At 53.6% G+C, this 20,672-nt stretch overlaps 2 protein-coding genes across 3 annotated transcripts; one reads left to right on the top strand and one right to left on the bottom strand.

Moving 5' to 3' along the window:
• Nucleotides 1-328: 328 nt before the first annotated feature.
• CCDC157 (coiled-coil domain containing 157) lies at nucleotides 329-7,080 on the bottom strand. Of its 2 annotated transcripts, none has more exons than XM_048322923.1 (10): nucleotides 6,474-7,080; nucleotides 5,068-5,239; nucleotides 3,709-4,456; nucleotides 3,327-3,404; nucleotides 2,399-2,589; nucleotides 2,125-2,292; nucleotides 1,483-1,651; nucleotides 959-1,098; nucleotides 642-703; nucleotides 329-565 (listed from the first exon to the last, which is right to left on the bottom strand). In XM_048322923.1, the coding sequence occupies exons 1-10, from the start codon at nucleotides 6,719-6,721 to the stop codon at nucleotides 346-348; spliced, it is 2,196 nt and encodes a 731-aa protein (XP_048178880.1). In that variant the 5' UTR covers nucleotides 6,722-7,080; the 3' UTR covers nucleotides 329-345. The 2 variants fall into 2 exon arrangements, with proteins under 2 accessions (XP_048178880.1, XP_048178881.1); XM_048322924.1 differs by having other exon boundaries at nucleotides 5,068-5,706; nucleotides 6,474-6,554.
• Nucleotides 7,081-7,179: 99 nt separating this feature from the next.
• Nucleotides 7,180-20,394, top strand: SF3A1 (splicing factor 3a subunit 1). Its single transcript, XM_048323063.1, has 16 exons — nucleotides 7,180-7,369; nucleotides 9,474-9,586; nucleotides 10,697-10,901; nucleotides 11,677-11,934; nucleotides 12,348-12,422; nucleotides 12,968-13,118; nucleotides 13,581-13,774; nucleotides 14,378-14,495; nucleotides 14,596-14,781; nucleotides 15,151-15,272; nucleotides 15,456-15,698; nucleotides 16,326-16,536; nucleotides 17,253-17,407; nucleotides 18,373-18,474; nucleotides 18,619-18,690; nucleotides 19,750-20,394. Exons 1-16 carry the CDS (start codon nucleotides 7,304-7,306, stop codon nucleotides 19,849-19,851), a joined length of 2,373 nt encoding a protein of 790 aa, XP_048179020.1. The 5' UTR covers nucleotides 7,180-7,303; the 3' UTR covers nucleotides 19,852-20,394.
• Nucleotides 20,395-20,672: the final 278 nt, after the last annotated feature.

The following is a 20,672-nucleotide window of genomic DNA, read 5'->3' as shown; positions in this document are numbered from 1 at the left end:
CCTCTCATCCCAGGCCAGCTCTGCTTTCCTCTTCCAAGTGTGGCCACATCCCAGCCCCCCTTGGGAATGGTTCTTGGCAGGAGATAGCACACGCTGTGCCCGGCCATCAGCACAGTCAGTGCTCTTCTGGGGACTCCAGCAGCAGCGTAGCCATGGGTGACTGAGCTCCAGTGGCCAGGAACGTCCCTGGGGCAGCTCCCCAAGGAACCAGGCAGAGGCCAGGTTTCCCAAGGGAATGGGCCTTCCTGACGCACAAAGAACCAGTAACGAGGTCCCGAGGGCAGGGCAGGTGGCTGCTGGTGGAACACTTCACTTCTCTGTTAGGAAATGCAGACTGATAAATGTTTATTTGCGGTTAGCCCCGGTGGGGTGTGAGGGGAGGCCAAGCACCAGGCGGCGCACTGGGAGTGTTAGGCAGGGCTTGCCCTGGAATGTGGGCTCTGCCCGGAGCTGCTTGGAGTGCTGGTTGCTGGCTGCTCCATGCCAGGCCTTGTCAATGCATCCCGACATCCCTGTGCTGTTCCTGCTGCTTCTGCTGCTGAGCCACCTGTGCTCAGCAGAGAAGCTGTGGGGTGGGAGCAGTTAAAGGGGAGGAAGAGCAGGGAATCTGCCCCAGCTCCTTCCTCTGGGTTCCTACTCACCCAGTGTCCTGCCTGCTGGCCTCCCTGTGGAGCTGGGACCCCAGCTGGGCCTGTGGGACAAGCTGGGGAAGGGAAGGTAAGACGGGGTGAAATTCCCCCCCAGCAGCTTCAGCTCCAGTCATGTCGCTCAGCCATCACTGAGCTGGTGGCACAATAGCCACAGTGATGGAAAAGAGCTGCACCACCACTTAAACCAGAGTGACCTCCCAGCAGCATGAGGAGCCTGGGCATGGCCCTCCTGGGGTCCCCAGAGGATGTCTGGGGGCCATGAGGTGGTTTTGGGGTACACAGCACCCACCCTGTGGCACCCAGCTCACCTTGAGCATGCCCTGCTCAGCAGCCACCTTCACCTTGGTGAGCAGAGCCTCGAGCTGCGCGTTCTCCCGCTGCAGCACCTCAATCCGGATGTTGTTGGCCTGGAGCTGACTCTCCATGTCCTCTGTCAAGTTCCCACTGCCTGCAAACAAAATCCAACAGAGCCCAGCCTGCTGCTGCTGCCTGCTCAGAGGTGTGGGCACCCCTCCTGCCTCCCAAGGAAAGGAGCCTGCCCCAGGCAGGGAGCAGCGGCACAGCCCGGGAAGTGGCAGCTGGGACCCCAAACCCTGTGGGCACAGGGAGCTCTGCCATGTTCTGGTCCTGCTGTATATCCTGGCTCAGACGTGGGATGCACAGCACCCATGTAGGAAAGCACATTGGGATGGTCACAGCTTAGCACAGCCCAAGGGCTGAGCCCTTCCTGGCTATCTGTGGGACAAATGGAGTGTCTGGGGCCAGCAGGATGCCCTGGGAGCCCTGGGGACCCCAAGGCACAAACCCACTGTGCTGCCATCTGCTCCCTTACTCTCAAACTGCGTCTCAGTGGGGATGTGGAGGTCAGGGAAGAACACCAGAAGCCTTTCCCGCTCCCTCAGCTCCTGTGCCTGTTCCTCCAGCTGAGATGTGTTCGCCTGCAGCTCCAGGATGCATTGCTCCAGGGCCAGCTTCTCCTGCTGCAGCGTGTCCAGCAGCTCCTGCATGGCATGGGAGGGAGGAGATGAAGTTTGCAAGAGTGAGGACTGAGCCCCCCGTGGAAAGCTGCCCCCCTTCCCTTGCGGTAAGGATGTCCTGTGGCAGTGGGAAGTGGACAGTGACAATGTGCGGGCTCTCAGCTGTGAGATCCCTGCGCGCACTGGAAGCAGGGGCACCAACCATGAAGTGTGGAGCACGTCCAGGGGTGCACTGGAGATGTGGAAGCACCCCAAGATGTCCCTTCCTGCTGCTTCCCTTTGCCCTGACTCAACCAAAGACTTGTCTGCAATGGGGTGGAGGGAAAGGGCTCTTCCCCAGGAAATCCCAGGAGGACATGGCCATATGGCAATGTCACCTGGGTCCCAGAGTGCCCCTCCAGGGAGAACTCTGGCTGTGGGTGTGGGACGGGGCAGTGTGTGGCTCCTGACACCCCTGTGGCACAGGCTGTGTCCCACACCTGGGTGCCAGCACTCACCTGCTGTACCTGGAGCTGTTTCCCACTCTGCTCCTGGCTCTGCTCCAGCTGCTCCGCCAGCCGGGCCTTCTCCTCCTCGGCCTCTCCCAGGCTGGCCTGCAGCTCCTCACGCTCCTGGTCCAGGCTGTCCAGCTGCTGCAGCAGGCTCCTCTGCTTGGCCTGCAGGGACTGTGGTGGGGGGGGTGAGCCTGTGTGGGGCTGTGGCACCCATTCCCCACAGCCCTGACACTGGGCAGCAGCTCAGGCATTCCCACCGCTCTGGAGCCGGCCATACCTCCTCGTGCCGGAACATGCTCTCCACACGGACCTTCTCCTTCTCCAGCTGCATGCTGGTGGCACTCAGCTCCTGGTCCAGGCTGTCCCTCTGGCTTATGAGCACCTGGACCTTCTCCTCCAGCTCCAGCATCTGGCTCTGGGCCACCACCGTGGTCCTCACCTCCTCCAGCAAGGTGGCCTTGGAGAGCTCTGGGGAGACACAGAGACTGTGGCCCAGGCTGGGCAGGGGGGGAAAAACTGGAGGTCCATGGAGGTGATGAGAGGGATGAGGGTGTTCAGCCTGAGGAAGAGAAAGCTCCGGAGAGGACTTAAGAACCCTTTCCAGTGCTTAGAGGGGCTCCAAAAGAGGTGGAGAGGGACTTGGGACAAGGGATGGAGTCACAGAACAAGGGGGAATGGCTTCCCACTGCCAGAGGGCAGGGCTAGGTGGGATATGGGGATGAGATTCTTTCCTGTCAGGGTGGGGAGGCCCTGGCACAGGGTGCCCAGAGAAGCTGTGGCTGCCCCTGGATCCCTGGCAGTGTCCAGGACCAGGCTGGATGGGGCTTGGAGTAGCCTGGGCTAGTAGAAGGTGTTCCCTGCCCATGGCAGGGGTGACACTGGATGGGCTTTGAGGTCCCTTCTGGCCCAAATCATTCCATGATTCTGTGGTTCAGGGGCACCCCATGCCTTCCACAGGTCCTGGCAAAGGGAGGCAGGTCTGGCACGAGGGCTGTGATCCCCCAAACCTCCACCAGCACCAGCCCACTCTGGCACTGGGTGACGTTGGGGTGCTGCTCTGAAGGAGGCCCCTCCTCTGCCCACCCCCACCAGCTCTACAGCCCAATCTGGGGCGTGCTGGGGGCTATGTGGGTGTGAAGCACCCCTGAGATTGGTGTGAGGGGGGAGATGTGTGAGCTGAGTGAGCCCCTGGGTGAGCCCCTTACCCAGCTCCTGCACAGCCGCCTGCTTCGCTGCCAGCTCCTCCTGCAGGGCCGAGAGTCGCTCCTCCAGCACGGCAGCTCCTAAATCAGCACAAAACCCTCTAATTAATCAGTGCCTCAGAAAAAATCCCTAAACCAAGGGGCAGCAAACTGCCACACCAGTGTTTTCATCCAGTGATTGCCATGCTACCAGGGAGGAGGCAGTGACAGGGCACAGACAACCAGCTCCCACTGCCCAGGATTAGCCTCACAGCAGGGAAAATCCCCCAGCACCTACAAAAAGCCCTGCTTTGTTTGTGGTGGGGCCAAAATTTGCCCATGGACTCCGTTCTTCTCCTGCAAATCCCCCCGGGCCTGGGAGGGGATGCTGGGAACAGCTCTGTACCTCTTCGGAGGTCATCCTTGTCCTGCTCCAGCCTGGCCACAGCCTCGGAATGCTCCTTGTCCTTGGCTTTCAGGCTCTGCTCAGCCTTCCTCTGCTGCTCTGCTTGGGTGTCCTTCTCTGCCTGCAGCTTCCTGGAAAAGTCCTCTACCTGTTTCTGCAGCTTCCTGGAAAAGTCGTGGACCTGTTTCTGCAGCTTTTCCTTCTGTTTGCCCATCTCTTCCAGCTCAGCCTTCACAGGGTTCACCTGCTGCAGCAGCCCCTGGAGGTGTTTGCTGATCCGGGAGAGGTCCTTGCTCTGCGCCGAGGCCCAGTAGCTCACGTCTGTTGCAGAGAGGTTCCTTCTCCCTGTGCTGTCCTCCAGCACCTCCTGGAATTTGCTGAGAGCCGAGGGGATGTTCTGGCTCTGGCAGATGCTGGTGATGGCTCTGCCCACCTCGTGGAGGCTGGCCTGGGTGCTGGAGCAGGTGTCACAGGAGCCCAGGGGTGACCCCGAGGTCTGTGTGGGAACACTGCGGGTGCTCGGAGCTGGGCTGGGGCCAGCCCTGGCCTGGGAGCTGCCTGAGCTGCCCAGCACACGGACACTGGGACATGGGCACACAGAAGGGGACTGGGCAGCTTCTGGGGCAGTTCCTGACTCCAAAACATCTGGCAAGGAGCATTTCAGGTGCTCCTTCTCGGGTTTCCCAGCCTGGGGAGCAGGGGGTGGAGTGGATTGCCGTGTGGGGGTCTCCTGCCTGCAATCTTTCTCCTGAGGGAGAGAACACAGAAGAAAATCAGAGCCCAGATCAAACTGGGAATCACCCATAAAAGCCCAAATCAGGTGTGGGGATAGGACAGCAGTGCTGCCAAGGGATGGTGACCAAGGGGAAGCCTCAGCAGCAGAACCTGCTCCCCATCTCCCTTCCTTGTGACCACCCTTTGTTTCCCACCCCCTGCACTGCCTCCTGGTTGTGCCACACAGATTGTTGCGAGCCTTTTCCATGAGAAAGATCATTTTGGGAAAATAAAATGCGGGGGAGGGGCAGGTTGTTTTTACCACCAATTATTTCACTGTCTTGAGGCAGCTCAGACCCACAGTAGGGTCAGCAGAGCTGCAGCATTTTGGCAGAAGGAGAATATTTTCCAAGCTCTAGAGGCAGCCCAGCTCACTCATCCTGAAATCCTGGAGCAGGATGGATGCAGTGGCACAGCTGGGAGCGCTGGAGGGAAGGGACTCAGGCTGGGAGGGGACAGATGTGTGACACTCAAAGGGTGCACGCACATCTGGCGTGGCCACAGGGTGTCCGAGAATGACCACGATCCAAATCCTGGGGGGGGAGGGGAGTGACTCAGCTCATGGGATGTCCCCAAATGTCCCACCTCATCCCGGAGCTGCTGGCAGAAGGCGCCAAGTTTCAACATGGTGCTCCAGAAGGTCCTGGCCGTGAGCCCCGCGGACATGCAGGGCCCCAGGCCCCGCGCCGGCGGCAGCGCCCGCCCGCTCAGCACCATCTCCACGTACCCAGTGAAGCTCTGCAGCAGCAGCAGCAGCCTGTCTCGACAGGAAAACACAGCTTGGAGCAACGGCAGTTGGCAATGAGAGCTGGGGCACAGAGGTCAGCCCCCTCCCTGTCACCCAGACAAAGCCAGTGCGACGCAGGAGGGTGGGATTGGTGCTCCTGGGACTTCCCAGGCCTGCATCACTTCATGGAGCAACCACTTCCAAGAGGCTGCCATTATGCTCCCCCCAAAGATTTGAGGCACCCATGCTGCAGCAAATCCTGATTTTTAGGTCCAAGAGCTCGGTGGGAACGGCTCATCTTTTAAACCAGAGCTGTTTTTATTTCACCCACGCTGCAGAAGGGGTTTTGGCCTCCCAGGGCTGTCGATGCAGCTGTGTCCGAGTGTTTCCAAGGTTTTGGGAGGCAGTTCAACAATCCTGTCCCATCTGCTCCACCTCAGCTCCTGGGTGGAGTATGTCTGGCTCTGCTTCTTCATGGCCAGTTTGTGCTGGCAGCTCTAAGCAGGGAAAGGAGTCGGGTTTTAAAGCTCAGCAGGGCATGAGGCCGAGGTGCTGGCACTGCTCATCATGGAAATACACGGGCAACAAGGGATCCGAAAGACTTCATAAAACCATGGGATATCCTGAGCTGGAAGGGACCCAAGGATCATCCAGTCCAACAACTCCTGGCCCTGTACAGACACCCCAACAATCTCAGCCTGTGCCTGAGAGCATTGTCCAAAGGCTCCTGCAGCTCTGGCAGCCTTGGGGCCATGATGTGGCACTTGGTGCCATGGTTTAATTGATAAGGTGGTGTTATCTCACAGGTTGGACTTGATGATCTCCAAGGTTTTTTCCAACCTAGTTAATTCTGCGATCATTCCCTGGGGAACGTGCTCAGTGCCTGAGCACCCTCTGGGGGAAGAACATTTTCCTGACATCCAGCCTAAGCCTCCATGGCTCAGCTCCAGCCATTCCTTTGAATCCCATCCCTGGTCACAGAGAGCGGAGCTGTCCCTCGGGAGCAGCTGCCCTCGGTGAGGTCTGACCTCAGCCTTCTCTTTTCCAGCTGAACAGACCAAGTGCTCCCACCCTCAGCTTCCCCTCCAGCCCTTCACCACCCTCTCAGCCCTCATTTGGACGCTCTCTAACAGCTTTAACTTCTTTCTTTGCTGAGGTGCCCAAAACCTTCCCCAGAACTTAGATAAAGCTCAGCACGCCAAAAACACACAACCCCCCTTCCCCCGCGGGGCAGGAGCCGCTCGAGCTGCCTGGGGCCTCTCACCTGTCTACGAGCAGCTCCAGCAGCACCATGTGTGCGTGCTGGCTGAACACGGGGTCGCTATCGCTGTGCCTGTAGCGCTGCAGCAGCACCGACATGTCCAGGTCGCAGGACACCTTGTCGGGGAACTTCCAGGAGGGGAAGCGCACGGCGCCAGCCCGGGAGGACACGTCGGCGATGGCGGCCTGCAGGTCCCGCAGGTCGGCCCGCAGGCTCTCCATGCAGCCGCGGTGGCCCAGGAGGTGCGCCATGGTGCGGGCCGGGCCGGGCCGGGCCGGGGGGACACGCCTGGGAACAACGGGGCCACCAGGCCAGGGACCGATGGGGTCACCGAGCCTGGGATGGAGGGAACGCCCTACTGGGACAGGCTGCTGGAGAGGGACCAGCACGGTACCCCCCGGGCCCGACGGTCCCCAGGAGTGCTGGGGAACCAGAGGGAATCGGGGGGGATCGGAGGAATCGGCGGGAACCGCAGGGAGGAGGCGCCGGGCCCGGGCCCTGCGCTAGGCCGCGGCGTCCCAGCCCTGTCGCTATGGCAACCACACCCCTCCGACGCCGCAGTGGTGCATTCCCGCTTCTGGGGGCTCCCCCCGCGCGGGACGCTAATGGTACATCCCGCAGCGGGCGCGCGCGCCGTGTGCCCACCCACCTGCCGGAAATCTGCGCCTGCGCTCCCGCCGGCGTGGCGTCACTTCCGGCGCGCACGCGCGGCACGGAGCCCGCCGCCGCCATTTCGCCCCAGTCGGTGCCGGCGCCGCGTCTGGTCCTGACCGAGCCTCGCCCGCCCCTCGATCGGCCCCGCCCGGCGCGGAACCCCCGTCCCCGGCAGCGCCATGCCCGCCGGACCCGTGCAGGCTGTGCCTCCGGCGCAGCCCGCGCCCCCCGCTGAGAGCAAACCGGTACTGGCCGAGGAGGGGGAGGGCGGTGAGGGAGGGGAGGGGAGCGGAGAATGGCGCGAGCCGCGGGTGTTTGGGGGTGTGTGCCCTTCACGGACTGCGCTAGGGTGAGCCTGGGGGAGCTGCAGTTTCGGCCGGTGCGCTGCATTGATCCCTGCGCCCGCTCAGGTGAGACCCCACCTGCAGAGCTGCCCCAGCCCTGGGGCCCAGCACAGGAAGCACCTGGAGCTGCTGGAGCCAGTCCAGAGGAGGCCACGGAGATGCTCCAGGGCTGGAGCCCCTCTGCTCTGGAGCCAGGCTGGGAGAGCTGGGGGTGCTCACCTGGAGAGGAGAAGGCTCCAGGGAGAGCTCAGAGCCCCTTGCAGGGCCTAAAGGGGCTCCAGCAGAGCTGGAGAGGGACTGGGGACAAGGCATGGAGGGCCAGGACCCAGGGAATGGCTTCCCAGTGCCAGAGGGCAGGGATGGATGGGATGTTGGGAAGGAATTTTTCCCTGGGAGGGTGGGCAGGCCCTGGCACAGGGTGCCCAGAGCAGCTGTGGCTGCCCCTGGATCCCTGGCAGTGCCCAGGGCCAGGAGCCTGGGCTCGTGGAAGGTGTCCATGCCCATGGCAAGGGATGGGATGAGATGAGCTCTGGGTTCCCTTCCCGCCCACACCACCCCAGGATTCCTTCCCAGACAGCAGCATCCTGCTGGGGCTGGGTGGGCACCGAGCCCTTCCCTGGCAGTGCCCCAGGGCTGTGATTCCGATGGGTGTGGGGGGTTGCCAGGAGCTGTGGGAGCCGCCCTGGCTCTAGGAATGATGTGTGGAAGGATTAAAAGTCTGAGGGAGCGTGGCAGTCCTGTGTATCCCAGCACCCTCTCAGATCCATTCTCTCTTGGCCATATTCTTTGCAGCTTTCCTGAGATGGGGATACAGCTCCCACAGAGCTGGAGCTGCTGTCCTGACTCTCGCACAGCACTCTTGGAGCTGACAGGAAGCTGATCTCACTGAGAACCTTGGAAAATTGTGATTTCCCCCCAAAAATCCCAGTGACTTTCATGTACAGATGTTACCAAGGCAACTCAGCATCACTGTTAAATAAAATATCTCAAATGTGGTGCTGCCTCATCCTTCAGCTCCCAAAGATGAAGTTTGGAGGGAGTGGGAATAAAATCTAAAGATATTCATGGTGCTTTTCTCTTACCACACTTTATTAACGTTGTATTTTATGGAATGGTTTGCACTGGAAGCTCGTTCCATTCCAGCCCTGCCATGGGCAGGGGCACCTTCCACTGTCCCAGGCTGCTCCAAGCCCCAATGTCCAGCCTGGCCTTGGACACTGCCAGGGATCAGTCTGACTTGGGAATATTTTCTGGCTTGGAGTCCCCATGGGTTTGGCAGAGCTGGGAGCTTTGCTGGGAATTTAAGTGTTCCCTGACTGTCCATGTTAGGATTATAAATGTTTCCAGTAGATCTGTCCTGGTTTATAACACCTTTTCTTGAAAGTTGCTTGGTGAGGAAAGAGAAACAACGTCTTTAGTATCCTGGAAAAGCAGCTTCTGGTTTTGCTGGAATACAAAGCCATCCACAGGGAGGGTTCTGGGATTTTAGTTTGGATCCTCCTGTAATATCAGTGAGAAAAATGCTCTATTTTTCTTTACAAAATAGCTTCCAGTGCAACCACAGTGGACTAAAACCTGTGTTTTATTTCATGTGGAGTCAATCATTCAGGTCCCACAGGCCCCTAGGAACATCCAGAACTTCCACACCTTAGGAATGAGGTGTTTTTCCTGAGCCTCTTGGCTCAGCATTTATGAACATACTCGGGGTTAAGGCTGAAACAGTGGAAATGCCCTGAGGAATTGTTTTAGTTCCCCTTTAGGCACCTTCCCTGTTGTCCTGCTGTCCCTGCAGTGGGCGCCTCTGACAGGCAGACAAACATTGTCTCCCATCCTGAGAAACCAGGGAATTAGTGGCATTCATACAGATCTCGTGTCAGGAAGAATTCAGGGATTGAGGGGCTGAGGAGGAGGGTGGATAAATGTTCCTGTGTGCCGTTGGGATTGTGTTTGGAATGCCTAATCCTGGCACCCTTCACCTTTTGTAGTAAAACAATCTTTATTACAGCCAGAAGAAGAGCCTAAAGAGGAAGCAGCACCAGCCAAGCCTGTGGTGGGAATTATTTACCCTCCTCCAGAGGTCAGGAATATTGTGGACAAGACTGCCAGCTTTGTAGCCAGGTACAGTGACACTGGTGATGTCTCTTTTTCCTGGGATTTTCATGCTTCTGCTCTGCAGTGCAGCTCCAGAACTGAAGCAGGTCCCAGTTCCGTGGTTTTGGATAAAGGATTTTAAGGATTGAGGCTGAATCGGTGAGACTGGAAAAGAAACAACAACATTCTACTTAAGAGGGTGTAAGACAGTCTTTGCTGGAGAAACTGGTAGTAAACAAATAAAGCCCTTGTTCAGGTGTGCAGTGGGTGCTGCAATAAGTGGGGAATGGGGCCTGTTCTGAATGATCTGAAGGGGAAACCAAATTCCAGGTGGAAAGGGAGCCTTGGTGCAGGAGTCATGGCTGTGTTTTAGTGCTAAAATGTGGTGGGTTTTGGTTTCAGAGAATTACTAGAAGCTGCTCCAGTCAAACCCTTATTGTGTAACTCATCTCTAAAATGCTGCCAAGGAGTGTTGGCTGCTTCCAAGCATAAGGAAGGGATTGTTTATCCTTTGGGATTGTAGAGACCTCCTCTTTTGGAGGAGGTGGAATGTCTAAGTGAAACTTGGAGGTATCCAGAGAATATGAAGAGAAACACCCTGTGGCAGCTGGGAATTTTCTCAAACTGCCCTGAAATCACTGGCTCGTGCTTTGGGTGGGAGGAGTGGATGTTACCTGGACTGGGGCTCCTGAATGCAGCACTCTGGGGTGGCCAGTCCCTGCACAGGCTGATGGTTCCCTGCTTTTTTTCCTTATATGATTGTTCTGGAACTGAAATGAGTCTTGAAAGCTTGTTAATAGAGCAGATAAAATCGGTGTAGTAAGTAACCTGTAAACTTCATGGTTCATAACTGGAAACTTCAGTCAGTGGTGGAAATGACCTTTGTGTGCAGACAGATGAGACTGTAGAACACTTTTGAGAGTGAGTTTTTCATATTCACATTACAGACGACATTAGGAGGACAATTGCCTGTAACTTGTGTGTGTCCAGCTGGGTGTGAGCTCTTGAGAGAGGAGCTCCTCCCGTGTGGGAGAGAGGATGATCTTCTGAGTGGCTCATGCCTCAACACATCTTAGTCTGAAAGAGACATTTACACTTGAGTTGATGACCTAAACGATTTCTCTTGTTCCTCCCCAGAAATGGTCCAGAATTTGAAGCCAGAATTCGTCAGAACGAAATAAATAACCCCAAGTTCAACTTCTTGAACCCCAACGACCCTTACCATGCCTACTACCGGCACAAGGTCAGCGAGTTCAAGGAGGGCAAAGCCCAGGAGCCCTCGGCTGCCATCCCCAAGGTCATGCAGCAGCAGCAGAGTGCCCAGCAGCAGCTCCCACAGAAGGTGAGTGTTCCTTCCATCACTTTGGGGAAGAATTTGGCCGCTTTGAAGTGGTGCCACAGCCTGGGGTTGAGCAGGAAGGAAGCTCAAAAGTCAAGAAGAAAGAGTTGGTTATATATTTGTCAAAATGACAGCAGTGACAGGCTTGGAGTTGAGTGTCTGGAGCTTTGTTTCGATGCAGATGTGCATCCCCCAGTGCTGGTAACTCAAAGTCATTTGAAAGTGCCAAAATACAGTTTAATTGGTCCATTTTAGTTACGTTTAGCTGCGTATTGACTGACAGAGTACTTACAGTGGGGATCACTTGGACTGGATGTGGCAGAGGCAAGTTTTGGGAATCCCTTGGAGCTGTGTTTGGCCTTGTTGCATGCACTGTTCTGTAGAAACTTTTCCTGCCACAAGGATCGACTTCCCCTTCAAACATGGAGTACAAAATGCTGCTCACCTTCTTCAGCTGTGCCTTTGAACATACTGGGTGGGAAGAGGGCATGGAATGAATCCAGGGCTTTTATATGCTTGGCATGGCCAGCAGCCACACTGTGGTGTTGGTGGCCCTGGGAGGGCTGTAGCAAAATCCTGATACTTTCCAGATTTGTTTGCTGTTGGAGCAACATTTTTAATAGATGAAATTATACCTGATGGTTTCTCATCTTTGCACCTGCCAGGATTACAACTGGCATTGCTTTCCTGCAGCAGCTGGAGGAAAAAAAGATTCTCCTGAGTGTTTGGTGGGTGTTCCTTGTAGGAGGTCACTGAGCTGTCTCTGTTCTCCCTGCAGGTGCAGGCCCAGGTGATCCAGGAGACGGTGGTTCCAAAGGAGCCTCCGCCCGAGTTCGAGTTCATCGCGGACCCTCCATCCATCTCGGCCTTCGACCTGGACGTGGTGAAGCTCACGGCGCAGTTTGTGGCGCGGAACGGGAGGCAGTTCCTCACCCAGCTCATGCAGAAGGAGCAGAGGAACTACCAGTTTGATTTCCTTCGCCCCCAGCACAGCCTCTTCAACTACTTCACCAAGCTGGTGGAGCAGTACACAAAGGTATTCCCAGCAGGGTGATTCCTTCCGCAGCAGGAATGAGTCTGGAGGGCTGATGAAGCTCTACAAACCAGCCAGGTTGGAAATATGGGTCCAGGAATCCATCCTTTAAATCCTGCTCTTCAGAGAGGATTCTGTGCTGAGCACAATGGGCTGTCACCTAAATGTACCACACACTATTGTAATCTAAGTACAAGTTCTGGCTTTTTTTATCTGGAGAGTAATTGGAAGGGCACAAGTGAGTATTTTGAAGTGCAGGGATGAGCAGTAAGTAATGAGAGGGTTGCAGTAGAATAAATGGGACATAGCCCCGGGGGCCTGCTGGTATTTTTAGCAGTGTAGAAAGAGAATAATTGCTCTGAAAGAGGCTTTGGCACAAAGAATTGTCACCAACTGTCACGTAAAATGTGTTTCAGATCTTGATCCCGCCGAAGGGCTTGCTCCTCAAGCTCAAGAAGGAGGCTGAAAATCCCAAGGAAGTCTTGGATCAGGTATTCCAAGAAAAAATTTGCAAAATTGCTGAAGCATTTTGATTATGTTTTGAATTTTTTCTCTTTGCATGTTTTTGGCTTGTTGGCAGCAAATAGAGAAAACAATGGATGTGTCACTTGCTCTCGCTTGAGTACAGGAGGCTCAAAGTTGCTTTAAACTGCAGCTGGTGTTGGTATGGGGGTGGTTTGTGGCAGCACAGAGATACTGCACAACCCCGTTTCCAAGTGCTTACAAATTGGAATCATGGAATATCCCGAGTGGGAAGGTTCCCACGTCCAGCCCAGCTCCTGCCCTGCCCAGACACCCCAACAACCCCACCCTGGGCATCCCTGGCAGCGCTGTCCAAACGCTCCTGGAGCTCTGGCAGCCTCGGGGCCGTGCCCATTCCCTGGGGAGCCTGGACAGTGCCCAGCAGCCTCTGGGGGAAGAACCTTTCCCTGATAACCAACCTGACACTGCTCCAGGTTCTTTCCATATGCAAACCAACAGTGAGATGACTGTGCTGTTCCTTGTCTGACAATGTGTGCTCTGTCTGCTCCTGCAGGTCTATTACAGAGTGGAGTGGGCCAAGTTCCAGGAGCGAGAGAGAAAGAAGGAGGAGGAAGAGAAGGAGAAGGAGCGTGTTGCTTATGCCCAGATTGACTGGCATGACTTTGTGGTTGTGGAAACAGTTGACTTCCAGCCCAACGAGCAAGGTACTGATGTTAAACATTGTAATCTCTGTGAAATTCTGCTCCCTTTGCCCAGGAGATGTGTCCTGAAGTGCTATTTTTAGGCAGACATTGGGGTTTACAGCCTTTTATCCTTCAGAGCTGAAGGGAAAAGCCTTGCACTGACATTTTGCAGGGCTGCTGGTTTTTTCTGGAGTCAGTGATGTTCTCTTTGAAGGAAGTCCAGGACTGCAGTAGTGTCCACTTCTCTACTTCCACCAGGACAGCAGAGCTTGTCCCACTTTCTAGTAGTGCTTCCATTTATAAGTCACTTTATCTTCATGTGTCATGCTGATGTTTATATAGACTCCATCCATTCCCGTCCATATCCTCTGGCTCCCAAGGATTTTGTTGCCACTGCTTTTTGTTCAAGAATTGCTATTTCTGTCTCTGTGTTGAGTAATGAAATGGGATGGAGAAACAGAAGCTGTGTTTTCTGCGTTGTAGGGAATTTCCCTCCTCCCACCACTCCAGAAGAGCTGGGAGCTCGAATCCTGATCCAGGAGCGTTATGAGAAATTTGGGGAAAGTGAGGAGGTGGAGATGGAGGTGGAATCAGATGAGGAAGATGAAAAGCAAGAGAAAACAGATGAGCCTCCAGCCCAGCTGGATCAGGACACACAAGTGCAGGATATGGATGAGGTAACTGGACAATAGGATCTTATCCCCTAAAGTTCGTGTGGTTTATGTGGCTCTCCACTTTCACTGTAAATAGTTCTTCAGTTTCTTGAGGAAATGAAATTTCCCTCTGATGAAATCTCCCAACAACCTGTTGCTGCTGGAATATGGTTGCTTTTTAAAATGTTTTCTATGACAATACAAGTTCCAAGAGAGAAAGACAGTAATTTTAGCACCCGGTGATATGGATTTTATATTTCTGTGGTTTTAAGTCTTTCAGGCATTTTTGTGCCCAGAGTCTGGAGCACTGAAAGATGACTCATCTTAGGCTCTGCCCACTTTAAGCTGTTTTTCTGCTAACAGGGAACAAGAGCGTGGTTAACTGTAAGCCCCTGCGTGCCAGGCTGCTGTAATGTGGAAGCTGAGGAATATTTGCTTCCTCTTCTGGGGCTGCTGAACTTCTGAATCGTGGTCCAGAGGAACCACTATGCCATAGGTGTCCAGAACAGCTCCGTTGCTTTGAAGCTGCATAACCCATTCTTCCAGCACTGTGTAGGATTTTACGTCTCTCTCAAAGGAATTTGACCACTGGAACTTGGTTATGATTTTTGTTTCCTTTTCAATAAGGGGTCAGATGATGAAGATGAAGGTCAGAAGGTTCCTCCTCCTCCAGAAACCCCGATGCCACCCCCACTCCCTCCCACACCAGATCAGGTCATTGTGCGGAAAGATTACGATCCCAAAGGTAAATCAAACTAGTGAGAAAAACCACCTTTATTTCTTCCTGAAGAATCCCAAACCATTTGTTTCTAGACTGAACCAACGCTGTGGTTTTGTTTTCCTAGCCTCAAAACCATTACCACCCGCCCCGGCTCCGGATGAGTACCTGGTGTCTCCCATCACTGGAGAGAAGATTCCTGCCAGTAAAATGCAGGAACACATGAGGATTGGGCTCCTGGATCCACGGTGGCTGGAGCAGCGGGATCGATCCATCCGGGAGAAGCAGAGTGATGACGAGGTCTATGCCCCAGGTCAGCTTGAGCATTGATTGCACAGCCCCTCGGTGCCCCCCCTGATCAGGACCAACTGAAATGTAGCTCTCTGTGATGTCCTTTCTGTGATAATTAGATGGATATGTTTGTCATTAGTACATTGAGGCCCTTTTATAAAGTTAATATCAAAAAGAATCAGCTGTTGCTGGCCAGTATCTTTCCAAAAAAAAAGAAAGGGGACAGGAATTGGACTTTGATGGTCCTTGTGGTCCCTTCCAACTCAGAATATTCTGTGTAAAAAGGGCATCACTCGGCCATTAGATATCAGATAATTGAAAGATCAGTAAGAGAGGCTTGATCGTGTTTGGTTATATTTGTTGAGATAAGAATTGCTCTTTTTTCCCTCAGGTTTGGATATTGAGAGCAGCCTGAAGCAGCTGGCAGAGCGTCGTACTGATATCTTCGGTGTGGAAGAGACTGCCATTGGTAAAAAGATTGGTGAAGAGGAGATCCAGAAACCAGAGGAAAAGGTAGAGTAGAAATTGGGAATTTTTGTTTCATTGGCTGGGGTTTTTTATATAATAGGTCCCTGTAGCATTGTGAATGCTCAGAGACACAAGAGTCTTGAATTTTTTTCTTTCTGTCAAGCTGCTCTCTGGATTTCTCTGCAGTCTGGCCAGGTTGGGTTATTCTGATTTATTTTACCCTCTCAGGTGACCTGGGATGGCCACTCGGGCAGCATGGCCCGCACACAGCAGGCTGCTCAGGCCAATATCACTCTGCAAGAGCAAATTGAAGCCATCCACAAGGCCAAGGGACTGGTGCCAGAGGATGACAGCAAGGAGAAGATTGGGCCCAGCAAACCCAACGAGATACCCCAGCCACCCCCTCCTTCCTCAGCCTCCAACCCCCCTGCCAGCGCCCAGCCCATCACATCTGTACCTCGTCCACCCACCGTGAGTGTTTGGGCTCTCAGAAGCCAATTACTGAGGCTGTAGTTAATTAGGAGGGGTCCTGATGAAGGGCAAGGGTGCTTGCACGGAAGAGGCTTTTGTGGGAAGTTTGTGGTTTAAGAGTAGTTTGGAAATATTAGAAGAACCGTACTGAACTTTCTGTTAAAAAAGGAATATAATACTTAGGTGGAGTTTTTTGTCCTTGGAGTTATCACAAACACTGGGATCAGCTGGGCAGTGGGATCTTGGAGGCAGAGTATGGCTAAGAAAGGGATGGCTGAGGGCCTTTGTAGGTGTAAAGTGATGCTGGACAAAAGCAGCCCAAGGTAAGAACATTCACTCCCTGCCTCAAGGGATCTGCTGTGTGAGTCCCAAGCAGCAATTTAGGAAAGGAACTAAGTGCCTGGAGGTCTGATCCTGAAGTGGGGAGGGAAGGAGGAACCCTTTAATCTGTTAATGAGGCTTCTGTGCCTGCTCAAGCCAGCTTGGGCTGCCCATATGGTGGGGCCACTACTCCCTGCAAGTCTTTGGCCAGCAGAACCCGTGGTTCTGTGTTTCTGTGGTTATTTTAATCGGGATTGTGGCCAGCCCTGGGTGTTCCCACTAAGGAAATTCACCTTCTCTCCCCAGATGCCTCCTCCCGTCCGTGCTGCCGTGGTTTCTGCAGTTCCAGTCATGCCTCGTCCCCCCATGACTTCCGTGGTCCGGCTGCCTCCGGGGTCCGTCATAGCCACCCCCATGCCTCCCATAATCCACACCCCACGGATCAACGTGGTGCCCATGCCCCCCTCTGCTCCCCCCATCATGAGCCCCCGCCCGCCCCCCATGATAGTCCCCACAGGTCAGTGACTTCAGCTTTTCCTGGGGAATTGTTGGATAATTCCTTTATGACGGGCTTCAGCTTGGAGTCTTTCTCCTCCTGTGCCCTGGTACTGGTGTGTAACTGGGATTGCAGGCCCTAGGTTGTGTTGTTAAGAGTTTTGGGGTGTTTGGTACGGCTTATCTAGTACTGCTTTTGGGCTCCGGGCTCTTCCTGCACCATGAAATGCAGGCAATCCTGTGGCCCCAGGAGCCTGCTTGGGTGAAAATTAGGAATGCAGGGTAAAGAGGAGCTGCCAGCACCTCAGAGGGTGTTACAGCTCTTTACAGAAGCTGCTGCTGCTGGAGGAAAAGCTGTTTGCTGGCCCTTTTCCTCATTAGGTGCTTTGAAGTTAAAAAGCATGATGTAAGAAGCAATCCTTCCTTTTTTTTTTGTCTTTTCTTCCCTAACTGGAGGAGCTGGCACTGCTGCCTGCCAAACTGAGAGCGTGTTCTTTTTTGCAAGATCTGCAGGAAGCTCTCATGCCTTGTTATCTCTTCCTGGAATGCTTCCCAATATGAGAGCTCTCCGAATGTTTGAAGTTTGCATGTTGCTGTTGGTTGTAACTTCCTCCATGTATTGTGGCATTTATTTTCAGCCTGTGCTGCTCTGCTCAAAGTGTTTTTGTTGTGAGGGGGTGTTTGCTGTGCACTCAGGGGGTGACTGTGGGTTGTGTTGTGTGTCCCCATCCATTCCAGCCTTTGTCCCTGCGCCTCCCGTGGCTCCGGTCCCGTCCCCAGCGCCGATGCCTCCCGTTCACCCCCCACCCCCCATGGAGGATGAGCCAGTCTCCAAGAAACTGAAGAGTGAGGATAGCCTGATTCCAGAGGAGGAATTTCTGCGTAGGAACAAGGTACATGTGTGGGTCAGAGTCCTGGGCTGTTCCACTCCCAACTCCACAGGGGCTGTAAAGCCAATTCCCTGCACAGAGGGGCAAAAATACCTGGCAAGGAAGAGACTTCTGAGGTGTCTCCTTCCTTTTGTCATTCTTGAGCTAACCAGACTCCTTTGTCTCTTATTGGGAAGAGCTACACAGAGTGGGATAGTGCTCTTCTGTAATTAAGGGCAGTGAGGGGTAGGTTATATTGCAGAGAAGAACTAAAGCTGCTAATGAGCTTTTAAGGAGAGGAGGACTAAGCTGGAGATGCTAAGAGATTAGAGTATCAATGCCAGCATGATAGTAGGGTAATGTGGTGTATTCCATAACAAGGTGAGCTAAATGTGAGCATCAATTCCTTCCTGAGGAGTGCCAGCGTCACAGGAGGAGTTTTAAATCCTTAGGAAGGGTTGTATGGTTTTTCTGGGAATATTTAAAGTAAAAGAGGAGATTTAGGTGGGGTATTGGGAAGGAATTGTTCCCTGGGAGGGTGGGGAGGCCCTGGCACAGGGTGCCCAGAGAAGCTGGGGCTGCCCTGTCCTTGGAAGTGTCCAAGGCCAGGCTGGACAGGGCTTGGAGCAGCCTGGGACAATGGAAGGTGTCCCTGCTCATGGCAGGGGTGGCACTGGATGGGCTTTGAGGTCCTTTCCAACCCAAACCAGTCTGTGATTCTGTGATTTCGTGATTTCATGTGCACAGAGAAGCTGTCTCCTGTTCTCTGCTTCACACTTCACCCTGTGACACTGTCAGTGCATGTGGTGCTTGATAGATGGCACACAAAAGGAAGAGAAATCCAACTAAATGTTTTATTTTGGGAGCAGTTGAGTAACTTGTAAACACATTTCAGTGTGTTTACTCTGGAGTCAAGATATGGAAATAAATACTTAGTCTGGTGCTGTGTTATCACAGCCCTGAGAGACTTTATCTGTGTTTTCCCATAGGGCCCAGTCACGGTCAAAGTCCAAGTTCCCAACATGCAGGACAAGACAGAATGGAAGCTGAATGGCCAAGTGCTGGTGTTCACCCTGCCCCTCTCAGACCAGGCATGTAGCTCATCCTCCTGCCCTGCCCTGCTCCATGTGCTGCCCGTGAGAGCAGCAGCTGGCAGCTCAGCCTGCTCCACCTCCATGGGGCTGGGGAGCAGGACTGGGACAAAAGCACTGAAGGAGCCCTTTGATCCTCCCCAGGTGTCTGTTATCAAGGTTAAGATCCACGAGGCCACAGGGATGCCAGCTGGGAAGCAGAAGCTGCAGTACGAGGTGGGTATAAGCCCTTCAGATGCTAGGTGTTCTTTCAGTGCATTCTCTCACACGACTTCTTTATAAAGAAAAATTACAGTGTACAATCTAATACCCCATGAGATACTGGAAGAGCAGAGGGAATGTTTTTCCTGCTTGCACAGCACAGCTGTGACAGAACTGCCCTCTGTTACAGCAGGACAGGCCTTTAATAGGTGATTAAATCAGGATTTTCACATTGTTGCTGCTGCAGATGAGTCCTCCAAACTTGATGTGGCTTTCTCTGAAATCAGCCTCTTGTTTTATTAGTTTTTTTTTTTCTTTTGACATTTAGCTGCAGCAGCCTGCTCCCACAGCTCTGCTGTGTGTGCTCACAGTGGGAGGTGGGCGAGCGTGCCTTGTAACTCTGGCAGCTCAGGGAAGGCTTTCTCCAAAACAGGGGAAGGGAAGAGCTCACTCTCTGTCTCTCTTCCTCTCGAAGCTGGAGCTGTGAGAAAGGCCCCGTTCCTTTTTAATGACTTATTTCCAGTCATGCATGTGCCCAGGCAGGCACAACCTGCTGCCTAAGCAGTGAACTTTGTGCACTTAGCTCCTCAGGAGTTCATCTGCAGGCAGAGACTCTGTTAACCCTTAACGGGAAAGGGAGCTGAGCTGATTATTTTTAAGGAAAAAAACCCAAAAATGGTGAGGGGAGAGTGGAGCCTGACTAACTCCACATGTGGTGACTCTTTATCTATGTGTTGCAGGAGCCACATTGGCTGTGTGTTGTTCCCAGTAGCCTGGTGTAGTGGGAGGTGTCCCTGCCCATGGCAAGGGGGGGTGGAAGGGGGGGGATCTTTAAGGTCCTTTCCAACCCAAATCATTCTAGGATTCTCTACCCACCTCCAGTGTCCATCTTGGACACTGGGATCTCTCTGGGCTCTTCAAAGCCTGCAGTGTTCTGTCATCCCCCTGCTGCGAGCGTACAGCCAGGAGGGTTGGGATCTGGGTGGGATTCTGTGGGAAGGCAGCACTAAGGTTTCTGCTCTGACTGCTCTTCTGCGGTTTTGTTTTTTTTTTTCCCTTTTCTCCTCCCCTCAGGGCATCTTCATCAAGGATTCCAACTCCCTGGCTTATTACAACATGACGAGTGGCTCTCTGATTCACCTGGCACTCAAAGAGAGAGGAGGCAGGAAGAAATAGGAGCCGTGGAGCCCTGAGACGTAACGTGTCCGTGTTGTAACCCCAACCCTCCCAATCCTGTTTCCATTCTGGCCTTTTTGGGGCTGCATCCACTGCCCCCCAGCTGTAGTTTGAACAGACCCCCAGTGATGAGAGAGGAGAAGCTGATGGAGCCCCAAAATGTGTCAGTATAGTGAGTAGTCTGTAGTGATCAATGCTCTGCTCGAGTGCAGGCTCTCCCTTGAATCCCCTCGGGAAAAGACATCAAGGTCATGCCCAGCTTAGTTAGATCCATCTTTGAGGGATTTATGGTGGCCAAGAGCATCATCTGTCTGCCCTCAGCACTCATTGCTTCACTTAACCTCCTGCTAATTGAAAACTTCTTCTCCACACATTTATTAACCCCTTTGTTCTTGTTCTTTCCGTCTTGGATCTTGTACTGACCCTGACTTGGAAGTTTTTCTCCCTTGGCATGAGCTTGTGTAGCTGTTCCTGTGATAAAGGAGATCTGGATCTGCTCTGGACAGCCTGTGATTTGTTTTAATAAATATATAGTTCTCCTTCCTTGGATTTGAGGTTTTTAATGGAGATGTGCCTGGTTTCGGAGCACTCAGATGGGGAAATACATTGGGATTTGTAATTAAGCAGTTTACGATAGGAAATCCTCTTATTTTCTGGTAAAAGCTGCAGGAAAAGGGGCTTGAAGTTTTCCTGGTGCTCCTCAATCATTCCTGAAGGAATGCTTATGTCTGTGTGTGAGGGGGGGAAAAATACTCTGAACTTAGCAACAGTTTTATTGGAAAATGTGATTTACAATTATATCCTGCAGCTGGAATCTCTTA

The sequence above is a fragment of the Corvus hawaiiensis genome, chromosome 18, assembly GCF_020740725.1.
Source record: "Corvus hawaiiensis isolate bCorHaw1 chromosome 18, bCorHaw1.pri.cur, whole genome shotgun sequence".
NCBI classification, from domain to species: Eukaryota; Metazoa; Chordata; class Aves; order Passeriformes; family Corvidae; genus Corvus; species Corvus hawaiiensis.
The sequence above is the reverse complement of the archived record's forward strand: the minus strand, read 5'-3'. Positions and strand labels throughout refer to the sequence as shown.

What these genes read in the sequence shown, in the direction of transcription:
- CCDC157 (XM_048322923.1), bottom strand. Translation starts at nt 6,721, where the DNA reads ATGGCGCACCTCCTGGGCCACCGCGGCTGCATGGAGAGCCTGCGGGCC. An exon ending in CTGGAGCTGCTCGTAGACAG is followed by an intron (nt 5,240 to 6,473) that starts GTGAGAGGCCCC and finishes CTGTCGAGACAG; the next exon opens with GCTGCTGCTGCTGCTGCAGA. An exon ending in GCCAGCAGCTCCGGGATGAG is followed by an intron (nt 4,457 to 5,067) that starts GTGGGACATTTG and finishes TCTCTCCCTCAG; the next exon opens with GAGAAAGATTGCAGGCAGGA.
- SF3A1 (XM_048323063.1), top strand. Translation starts at nt 7,304, where the DNA reads ATGCCCGCCGGACCCGTGCAGGCTGTGCCTCCGGCGCAGCCCGCGCCC. An exon ending in AGCAGCAGCTCCCACAGAAG is followed by an intron (nt 10,902 to 11,676) that starts GTGAGTGTTCCT and finishes TTCTCCCTGCAG; the next exon opens with GTGCAGGCCCAGGTGATCCA. An exon ending in AAGTGCAGGATATGGATGAG is followed by an intron (nt 13,775 to 14,377) that starts GTAACTGGACAA and finishes CTTTTCAATAAG; the next exon opens with GGGTCAGATGATGAAGATGA.